Source organism: Amphiprion ocellaris, chromosome 9 (genome assembly GCF_022539595.1).
Source record: "Amphiprion ocellaris isolate individual 3 ecotype Okinawa chromosome 9, ASM2253959v1, whole genome shotgun sequence".
Taxonomy (NCBI): Eukaryota; Metazoa; Chordata; class Actinopteri; family Pomacentridae; genus Amphiprion; species Amphiprion ocellaris.
The window spans coordinates 8,521,998-8,533,008 of record NC_072774.1 but is presented as its reverse complement, the minus strand read 5'-3'; the positions used below and the strand labels follow the sequence as shown (position 1 = coordinate 8,533,008).

At 35.0% G+C, this 11,011-nt stretch overlaps 1 protein-coding gene across 1 annotated transcript; it reads left to right on the top strand.

Moving 5' to 3' along the window:
* Positions 1 to 7,383: 7,383 nt before the first annotated feature.
* On the top strand, positions 7,384 to 10,753 carry hcst (hematopoietic cell signal transducer). Its single transcript, XM_035954183.2, has 5 exons — positions 7,384 to 7,463; positions 7,929 to 7,985; positions 8,176 to 8,196; positions 8,401 to 8,535; positions 8,887 to 10,753. Exons 2-5 carry the CDS (start codon positions 7,940 to 7,942, stop codon positions 8,928 to 8,930), a joined length of 246 nt encoding a protein of 81 aa, XP_035810076.1. The 5' UTR covers positions 7,384 to 7,463; positions 7,929 to 7,939; the 3' UTR covers positions 8,931 to 10,753.
* The last annotated feature ends 258 nt before the right edge of the window (positions 10,754 to 11,011 follow it).

Below are 11,011 nucleotides of genomic sequence, written 5' to 3'. Positions count from 1 at the left end.
CTTCATGTGAAGTATAAGTAGCATATAAGAAGTAAGAATGTGCTTTAGTCAGTAAATCAATCAAACTAAATGACAAAACACTGAATCTAATATCTTCAGTGTTGTTTTTTTATCGCAATTAAAGAGACACAAAACTAACAGTAAACTAAGTCAACACATTAATGAGAAAGCATAATATTAAACATTATTTTAACCATTCTGATCTATTTAGCGTAAAATCTGTATTTTGTGCCTTTTTTTTAAACTCAAATGTTAACAGATATTAATATACGGAAGCTTGTTAGACCATATATTAACATACCCATTAGTTAACATGATATAAAAATATTAACTATTGGCTTGCTGATTCAGACTTTATGTTGTGTGCTTAATAAAATGTATTTTCTGTTCGGTTTCCAGTCTAGACAGTCAGACAGGAACCTCTGTGTCACCTCAAAAACAACAACATCAAAGCATCATATTGAGCGACAAGTTGCTTTATACCAAACGGCAAACATTTATATATCTTTATGTTTCATAAATAAATCCCACACAACATTACTGTCTAAAGAACCAGTGAGACAGAAAAAGAAGTGAGCCAAATGCTACCCAAAAGTGAAGTCTAAAGGATCAAAAAGGTAAATGGAAGAAAACTGAATAACCAAACTAGAAATAAGACAAAAACAGCTATGTGGAAGCAAAAGCAGTCTGTCAGGAGATTCATTTACTTGTATTTATTTCATGTAAGGGAGCCAAAAAGTTTCCATAGTGGTAGCGAGACTGAGACCACAACTCATACTGGGGTGGAAATAATAGATTTTGTTCCTTTTTCCTTTACTCAAAATTGCTGTAGATGAAATATGTATCATTTGCTTGTGCAGGCAAGAGCACAATGAAGAAGTACATGAGAAATCATGTACAGTATAATAGGCTGCCTTCCCAGGATCTTTCAGCATGGAGTTTGCGTGTTCTCCCTGTGCATGAGTGGGTTTTCTCCAGGTTTTCCGGCTTCCTCCCACAGTCCAAAAAAATGCTGAGGTTATTTGGTGATTCTAAATTGTCTGTAGTTGTGAATGTGTGTGTGAGAGTTTGTGTCTCTGTGTAGTCCTGTGATAGACTGGTGACCTGTCCAAGATGTCCCCTGCCTTCACCCTAATTCTATTAGGATAGACTCCAGCACCCCTAAGGACGAAGCAGTGTAGAGGATGGATAGATGGATGGATGGATGGATGGATGGATGTCAATAGTCTCCTAGTTGAGACATCACACTGTGTCCATCCAACCCATCTTTTTCTTTATTTTGGCTTCAGATTTTGTGTCAATTCTGCACTTTTCAGCAGGTTGAAATGCTTGTTTCAAGGTTTTCAAATTCAGTTTCATCCCTAAGAGCCTGAACAAGAGCGTCAACTTTATCCACAGCTGAACCTAAATCACACACTTTAATTAATAAAACCATTTACAACCAGATTGTTCATTTACATATTCATACTGGCCATTTTCTTTTCGAACACAGTTATGCAAAAATCTTGCCAAATCTGGTTGTACATGTGGTTGAATGTAGCTGTTGTCACCCTTGTTCACCCTCAGCTCCGTCCCTGGGAACAACATGCGTCATAATAGAAAAATCTTAAGAACTTACACTGAAGTTATTATTCAACTGCTAGGTTTCTATTCTATTATTACAGGGTAACCTGCTGAGCAATAATCTGGACATTTCAGGGAACTTTGAGAGAATTTGTACCGTAGTCATTATGTAACTACAGAAAACACTTACTATTACAGTGTGAGTTGAGTTTGAGGTAAACAACAGCTGAGAAAGTCTTCAGAGGCCGATGGTGTCCCTGGCAATAAACTGTCCCGCCTGGTCTTTGTTCTAAAGTGAACGCACAGATGTGTCCCAAAGTTATTTTAAGTTCCTAACGTGGAACAACGGGATTTACCTGTTTGTTTGTGATTACTACATTTTGAAATAAAATCCAGTCGTGAAAAGCAACTAAGTTCAATTACTCAACTACTATAATTCAGTGTAATTTTGAGGTACTTTACTTGATTGTTTTTCCATTTGTTGCCACTTAATACTTTTACTGCTCTGCATTTCAGGGTGAAGTATCGTATGTTTCACTGCACTACAGTTATCTACTTTTTTTTACTTCAATGATAAAGATTTCACACAACATGCTTTTAACACACAACCCAGGCTTAATGATTAAGCCAGTGGTTTCCAACTGTTTTGGTTTCTTATAAACAGCAGTGTGGTCGCTCTGACATTTCACATGTGTATGAGCTGTTAACAGCTCCAACAAATAGTCATTTTTCCCACCAATCTTCTCAAGTAGTTTCATTTCATTGAATGTGTAATTGGTCCAATAGTTCATCAAAGAGTGATAGAAAAAAGTCCAAAATACTGAGAACAGATTTGTGAATCAGAACTTATTTTTTTCCTATTTTCTCTCAGGTTTATCTGCTGCCCCTAGAACTGAATATAAAGTAGTTAAAATTACCTTGAAATGCAGCAGCTAACATACTTGTAGCACACTAATGCTTCACCAGTGATATTCTAATAATGACACATAGAATAATATATCAGTCAGAGGAACCAAATCAAGGCTTTAACTTTAGTACTTTAACTACATTTTGATGCTCTGTACTTTTACTTATCTAGAATTTTTCATGTGGGTTGTGTATTTTTACATTGCTGTATTGGTACTTTTACTATCAAAGTAAATCATCTAAACTTTTTCTACTAATTTCTAAAATCAGATTTCCATCTTTCTTGAACTTGTCCATATTTTTCCTCAGCTTTATGGAAACATTGCACTTTGGACACCACGAGCTGTTTAATCATAACAACAGTATATGTTCTTTGTAAGATCCTGAATTGTTACCTCTCTTTTTGTATAACTTCACGTCTTGTTTCTCAATACACACATATATGTTCTGGTATGTATTCAGTAGGCAGAATACGTACCAGTACATCCTACTGATACACTGATAGTACAAAGATTTTCCCCATAACTCAGGTGTAAATAGGCAATATTGGAGTTTGTAATCTAAAAGCATTACAGAAATAAATGTTAGAGATGTGAACAACTGCTGTGACAAATATGCAATACACATGAAAGGTAGTCTATATCATTATTAGGTAGAAGAATAATGAAGATAACGTAATGAAAAGTTGCAACACTAGAATGTAAAAACAATAATATTCTACCTTTAAACTATAATTTAAATAGAAATGTAGATCTTTTTATGAGCAAAGTATACGTAAAGTAGTAAAAGTTAAGGTGCTCATAATGCAGAATGGCTCTTTATCATCAACATTATTACAATAAGACTGAATACGCATGGCAGGTATTGTAATGCTGTAGCGGTTGAATTATTAAGAAATTCATTTTTTAGTAGTACATTTTATAATATCTGGTAAGATGATCTTAGATTTTATGTGTTAAATAATACTATTTAAGTTAAATTCTTTAAATCTTTCATCTTTAAAGCTGAAGTAACTTTAATGGTCACTATGCAATCAATTAAAATACAAGTAGCATAACGGAAGTAGTCGAGTAGAGTATCTCAGAAAATAAGTAAATGTACTTCAGTGAGTTAATTTACTTAAGTTAAGTCAATCGCTCAATGTTAAGGTGAAAAGCATAAATATATTCATTATATTTTAAGAATTGTTCTATATTTAATTAAATAAACATCCCTACAACAATAAAAGTAACAGAAACATAGTAAACTATACAATCTATTTAGACTCAAAAATAAATCTTAAATATGTTTAGCTTGAGAAAACATGCAGAAACTTGTTACACCATTTACCAATATACCTGTCAAATAATATGAGCTAAAGAACAGGTTCTAATAGTGTATACGGAATACTGATGATTGTGTTACTGATCAGAGTTGCAGATAATGTGTTCAAAACGTATTTTCTTTCAGTTTTCCACTCTAGACATAGTCATACAGGAACCTCTGTGTCACCTCAAAAACAACATCAAAGACCATTATATTGGCAGATGAGTGTCTTTTTACCAAATGACTAACATTTGCTCCATAAATTCTCACCAAAAACAGAACTGTGTGGAGAAACGTACCAAAGAAACAGAGAAACATAATAGCATAGCTTAAAAGAATGGATCTGGGGGGGAAAAAGTGAGCCAAATGCTCCACTAAAATGAAGACTAATGGAATAAAAAGGTTCATGAAAGAAAACTGGATGAAAATAATAAAAAAAGAAAGAAATTAGATAAAACAGACACAACTTTATAGAATGAAAAATTGTAATTTTTGTTAAAATTTATCTATTTAAATCAAATTTTTTGGGGGAAAATCTTGACAAATTCTGACATCTTTGGATTCTCAGTTTGAACCGTTGTTGTAAAGCTGTTTGTATGTTGGGGACCCTAATAGGATACTGCATAGAGCCCCTCAAAAGCTAGAACTGGCCCCTGATTTAACCACAGAACAGATAAATGGCCAGCAGACCAGATACATAATTTATCTGACATATATTCCGGACTTAGCCTTGCGACTTCTACATTTATAATAAGATCTTCAACTCTCAGCTTTTTGTTCTGATCTTCTCAGAATTTTCTTACATTATTTATAGAACAAATGATAAAACAAAAAGTAAAAGAAACAAAAAAGGGAGGAAATGACAATTTTTTTTAAAAAAATCTGAATCCAATAGAAAAATGGCCATACATCACAATATAGTGATCAAACTATGAATATCTACTATACAGGAAACGATAGCATCTCAGTTTCTATTATTTTCCTAGATTACATAGCATGAGCACCCTTTAAAGAATTACTACAATTTTACTATTTCCACTCATTCTGAGCACAATATCTCCCTGGATATATATTATTCTTATTTATGTACAGCATGTGTGATCTACAGTATATGTATTTATGTTCTAAAGACATGGATTCTCTTTAAAAGCTATTTATCATGAAGAACTATCACACTGTTTCTGTATCATTAACAGTAAACTTGTCCTTAATTTAGTCTGCATTCTTTCGAATGATACTGGATTTTCATGTGTTTCTGTTAACTGGAAGGCTATTTTAGTCCAAGGAATTAACTTGAACTTGAAAAAAGAGATAAATGTGGAAGAGCAGGAACTATACAGGGGATTTTTTTTTATTTTTTTTTTTTTGCTTCAGTAGCATCAGTGTGGAGTGATGCAGCCTTGTGGCTAAGAGAAGCCCTGGAGCTCCCTCTGCTGTTACAACAACTTAGAATCAGTCTAGTCTAAAGTGGAGGAACTGCTGACCTAAACTGAAACTGAACATAAACTGTGATGTAAATTGTATTTTACCGGGCAGCTACCGGATAAATCTTGGCAGCACAACTTGACTGCAACCTTGAGGATTTTGGAGATGCTGAAAAACTGATCAATCAGAAGAGACTGAGCAATTTGTTTAATGAAATAGACCCTCAAATGCCATTTTAAGTGTATTTGTGTGTATGTTGATGTTGTCATTAAGAGTCAGCAGAGTCAAGAGTTACATTAAGAGCACAGCGGTGACATTTAACCAGCCCACACAGCTTCACACCTTTCTGACTGGATCATGTTTCACCGCATTATTTCTTAGCAGTCTCTCAGTAAACGGGCCTGAAGGTGGTCCAGCTCATGTTCTCCACTCTGAGTTACAACCTGTAGCCTCCAGCAGAAGATATGAAGTTATGTAATGCAGAGAACTGTGGAATTTTAAATTTTAGCACGTAAAAGATGCAGCTGAGGGGTTATACAATAGCAATGTACTGCAAGGTTGTGAGAGTACTGAATATACAAAATTTTCTGTTGTCTTATATAATGTTTTTTTAGTACACATCAGAAGTGCAACATCCTTAAAACGTCATATGGTTCATATTTGTATCGTCTTTTTGTAAATGCAAAATTTCTAACATGACATGTAGAGTATTTCCTATTATGAACAATCAAAAACAAATACTTTAGAAGACTATATTGGAAAAAAGGCCCCAAAGTAGAAACTCAATTCACAAAAAAATGGATACACTTGTGGTTGCTGCCAAGAAAACCTATCTGTCTAACTACCTTATCACTGAATCAATCCAATTGCATGAAGATGGTGATAAATTGACCCATGAACACCAAAATGTTCTCACTTTGCAACTATGTCAGTCTGCATGTCTGCATCATGGCTGCATGTGAAAAGGAAATGCCAGAGGAACTGAAAAATCTGACTGTGAGGCTTTACAGCAAATGGAAAAAGAGAAAGATTGGAGACCAGCTGACAATCTGTCGAAACACAGTTGCAGCAGTAATCAGGAGGCATAGCATAAGCCATAGTACCACTAATCAGAGCTGCAGTTGTTGTTCTCATAAATTGACGCCATGGACAGTGAGCTACTTGTATTTTCTACCTCAGAAAAACAAATGGGCAAGAGTTTCAGACCTGGCACAATGTTCCTGTGACAGCTTAGACATTGTGAAGGACAGTTAATAATGTATATGGATGGCGTCCATGAAAAACACCCATGCTTTCTGTTCCATACAAAGCTGTAATATGAAGCTCGTCAGAAGAACATCAGATGGAGCTTGATGGAAGCACATTCTTTGGTCAGATGAGACCAAAATTAATTAATTTGGCCTAAATGGGGTCCAGCATGTTTGGCGTGAACCTGGCCAGGACTACCACAGTGAATATAGTCCTGACAGAGAAGCATAGAGGTGATAACGTGATTATTTGGAGCTGTACAAGTACAAAAGATGTTGGGGAGATGACATTTATAGATGGAACCATGATTGTCTGTAGATATACCAAAATACTGGCTGACAACGTGACTCTGAGTCTGTAGAAACTTAGCAGAAGAGAAATATTCCAGCATGATAAAGCACAAAATAAGAAGAATTTCAAAAGAAGAAAAAAAGAAAATTATGAACTGGTCAAGCGTTTCACCACAACTCCTCCAGCGAAGAGCAGCTGAAAAGTCTGTCATCACAAATAAAGGAGAACATAAGAAATATTAAAAACTGATAAAATATTTGAATTGTAGTAATCAAAAATGTGCTGACTTTTGTTCCTGTTGTAGTTTCTGCTCTTTTAATCTAGTAAAAAACGATCTAAACTGTTAGTTTATAATATTGCACAAAAGCAATAGCCCTACAGTTCAACTTATGTAATGCAATTATTATAAGGTGTTCCAAGTTTGAGTCATTTGACCTTTAAGTGTAACTGCATTGTCGACAAAGATATTAAAGTGCGATATCCTCTGTTATATGTAGACCTGTATCTGTTCAGTCGCAGTTAAAATGCCAGTAAATTGGAAGAGGAAATCTGCAGTCATTAAATTGAAAGCCCACATTATTAACATGCAAACAACCAGAGGGTGGTTCAGCCCACCAGAGGAAGTTAGAAGACTTGCTGTCAGCCCTCAAAAGTGAAAACTGATGAGAAACTAGAGTCACATCGTCTTTTGGATTGCAGAAGACGGAGCAGCAAGAGCAGAGCAGGTACGATGACTCACACTGACTATCTCTTTTTCCTGATCCCTAATTTTTTAAAACTTTAATTTCTAGCCAATCTGTGGGATCACGTTAAAATGGTTGTGGATGTAGCTTTTGATGAAAAATATTCAACTCTAAAAAGCTGGGTGAGGTTGGTGTAAAAATACAGAACACAGTTTAAAATGCAGCTGGCAGAAATTAATCATTCTAGAGAAAGCATTTGAAAGTTTAAATATAGATTTTTGTTTTTAATTTTTTAAATTTGAAAAGCCCACGCAGCAATTCTGTGACTTATGTGATTCTGGAGATGTTTGTTGAGTGTTGCAATGCTAACAAAGCTCAAACCTATATGGTCGGTTTAAATTCTCAATCCTTAATGCTAAAAATTTCAAGAACACTAAGTATAAAAGAACATGAGTGTTTAAGCATCCTACATGAGATCATGTTTGGTCTCCTTTTCTTGTCTTTCAGAATTCCCAGCAATGGCATTTAACAAACTCTTCATCGTTGCCATATGTTGTCTTTGCTGTAAGTATAAATTGATAGCTTGTTCTCTCTTCTTTTTGCACTCACACTCAACAAGAAGGTGGTCTCATACAGGAAAATGTAACCACAAGCAAATTGCATGACGGAAGCTTAACTGACAAAGGTGTTGCTGTGTGATATTAGCAGCGGTAAACTTTAAACTGTGACTTTCTTGCTTGTTTCTTTCCATCAGGTCTGACTGTGGCACTTGCAGGTATGTACAACAACAACAAAAAGACACACACAACTCCAGAATACAGTGTTTATGAATGTTTTCATTTAGAAAAACATGCAACACCAATGCAGATCAACTACACATGAAGAATCATTTTTTCCAGTCACGTCTCGGGGTTTGTTTTTTCCCTTCCATCCCACTTCTTTTTCTTCTCTGTCTGTTCGTTCGCTCTCTATCTGCCAGACAGCACTGTGTCTTGCTACAGGATCGAACCCGGCACGATAGCGGGCATCATCTGTGCAGATGTGCTGCTGACCCTCATCATCGTCGCCGCCACCTACAGATGTGCCAGCTTTCGGCGTCAGAAGATAGACAATGGTGAGGCGGTGGGGCTGAAGTGACTCATGCTCTTGTAATGTGTGACTCTGCAATGTGTAGCTTCTTGCAGTATTCGTTAGAGATTTTAAAAAGTTTTCTCAGTGGTAACTGTTGGGACTCCTACAGCCTTCTCAAAATCGCTCATTTATCCTGATGAACGGCTCATAGTTTTGAAGCTTCTTTAGTTTGTTGAACATTTTAGCGACTTTTTTCTTTGTGTATTTAATTGTCTGTCTACTTTAATGTGACTACATCCATCATACTGCATTATTATATATCTTATTTGTTCATTTGTGCTTTCAAACAGTAATTTCTCTCTCTTTTTCTGTCCTTTTTCTCATGTCTTCACAGCTAACAAAGTGTACATGAATGTCCGGGACTACTGCAAGAGCTAATCTAAAGGTGGTGCAGTGAATCATAGAATTCTGTTCAAAATTTTTGATCCAATCTTTTTTTAAAATTCTGCAAAAAAAAAATGCAAATTGTTCTGAAAAAAATAATTTTATATTAAATTCTTCTGAAACCAACCCATGTTAAGTTTCTTACACATATTTAGATATCTTTACACTGACAATGATAAGAACAATTCTCAATTCGTAGAAACAATTCGGCAAAAAAAAAAAGCTATTACATAGCATTGAAGCACAACAAATGATTTATTGTGCCAAATAAAAGGCTTTGAACTCCTATTAAAAGCCTTTTTACACCAAGTCACAATGTGGATTCTGCTTGCAGTTCTATTAAAAACTTTAAAGAGACTTTAAAAAGAAACTTTAAAAAAAATATCTTTGATGGCACAGTTAAAACACAACAAGGCACCCTCTGCAGCTGGTATTTGCTAGCTTAATATCTAGACAAGTATCTTAATCCGTTGAACCACAAGCAATTTCTGGGGATTTTTGGTTCTTGTCACATTATCACAAACTGTGGGTTGTTTTTTCACGGCAATGTAAAGTCCTCCACCTCCATGGAAACAGCACAGCTGTGGCTAGAAGTAGAGAAAACTCAGAAATGCCTTCTACGCAGTATGATCCAGTTATAATGCCATAAATTATAAGTTTATAAAACAAAAACGAAACACAAGAAAGCTGAATTTCTTTGATTTTTTGTTTAAATGGAATCAACATGTTCACCATTTTTTCTATGAATGAACTATTTACATTTGTAATTACTTTCTGTACTTATATACTATCTGCTCCATGTTAACACGCAGTTAAGCTGGAAACTCTGAATTTTTGTTACGTGACTGTTGGAATTTTTGCTATTTTATAGGATCTATGGGTCAGTTTAGAACCAATTTTATTTTCTTTATACATTCTTCTGCTTATTCTTAAACATTGCGTTTCTTTGCATTTTAATGCTGATGACATGCAAGTATATCTTCCTTTGATCCTTCAATCCTGGTAGGCTGAGTTCTCTTAATAACTACTTTTGTGAAGTCAAAAATTATATGGCAATGTTTTTTATTCAGCTGTTAAAACAGAAATTCTTGTTTTTTAAATTGTCGTAAATGTTAAAACTGATTCTGGCACCAGATGATACTCTAGTAATCTCACTTTTGAGCACAAAGCCACATTTTTAGCATCATATCTTACATTTTAAAGACACAGACATCATTTTATTTATCTTATAGTGTAACAGCTTTTTTTACCTGTCTGAATCAAACATCTGTTGATTGACTCCAGACTGTACAGAACTCAGCTGTCACATTTTTTTTAACCAGAACCAAGAGACGTGACCATACTGCTGTTTCTGCCTCTTTACACTGGCTCTCAGTGTGTTTGAAAATAGATTTTAAGATTTTACTGATTACTTATAAGGCCCTTTACAGGATCTACCCAGCTTTATCTCTGATCTCTTAGCAACGTGTGCACATACGTACACAGAGGTGTTTTCCATTTGCTCTGGAGCAAACTGCCCGAGGAAATGAGGTCAACTGGTTCAGTCGCCTCTTATAAGTCTCTTGTCTGTTCTTTAAACGTATATTTATCAGAGAACCCATCCTACTTTCACTTGCTTTTTAATTTCCTTTGGAGGATCTGTTTTTTTTATCTTTTATTATGTTTTTACCTTTAATCTTACTATGTAGATGTTTATGGTTTCAAGAGCTTTACTGATGTAAGATATGTAATGAAGCACAATCAAAGAGTGAAGCTGAATTAAATTGACATTTTCTGCTTGAACACATGAATAAAGTGCAGCTAATTGTCAGGATAAATTTTTGTTGAATGAACTCTGTAAGAAGAAATATCAAATTACGCAACAGCTATAGACTAGTTTCGTGGGTTGCTTGTTTGCTTCACAAATTTTTCGGGTTTTTTTTAATCCATTTTTATCCTTTTTATAGGTTTATCCACTTGTACATGTGACATTTCAACTAGGACATCTGATTAGATCTCACCCATTTTAAAAGTCTTCCTGTATGTTGAGGTGATACTCAGGTCAAACTGCTATCTGTCATTTCAAACTCAGTGAA

Coding starts and splice junctions, on each gene's coding strand:
- hcst (XM_035954183.2), top strand. CDS start 7,940: ATGGCATTTAACAAACTCTTCATCGTTGCCATATGTTGTCTTTGCT. Junction 8,197..8,400: donor TCTGACTGTGGCACTTGCAG/GTATGTACAACA, acceptor TCTATCTGCCAG/ACAGCACTGTGTCTTGCTAC. Junction 8,536..8,886: donor GCGTCAGAAGATAGACAATG/GTGAGGCGGTGG, acceptor ATGTCTTCACAG/CTAACAAAGTGTACATGAAT.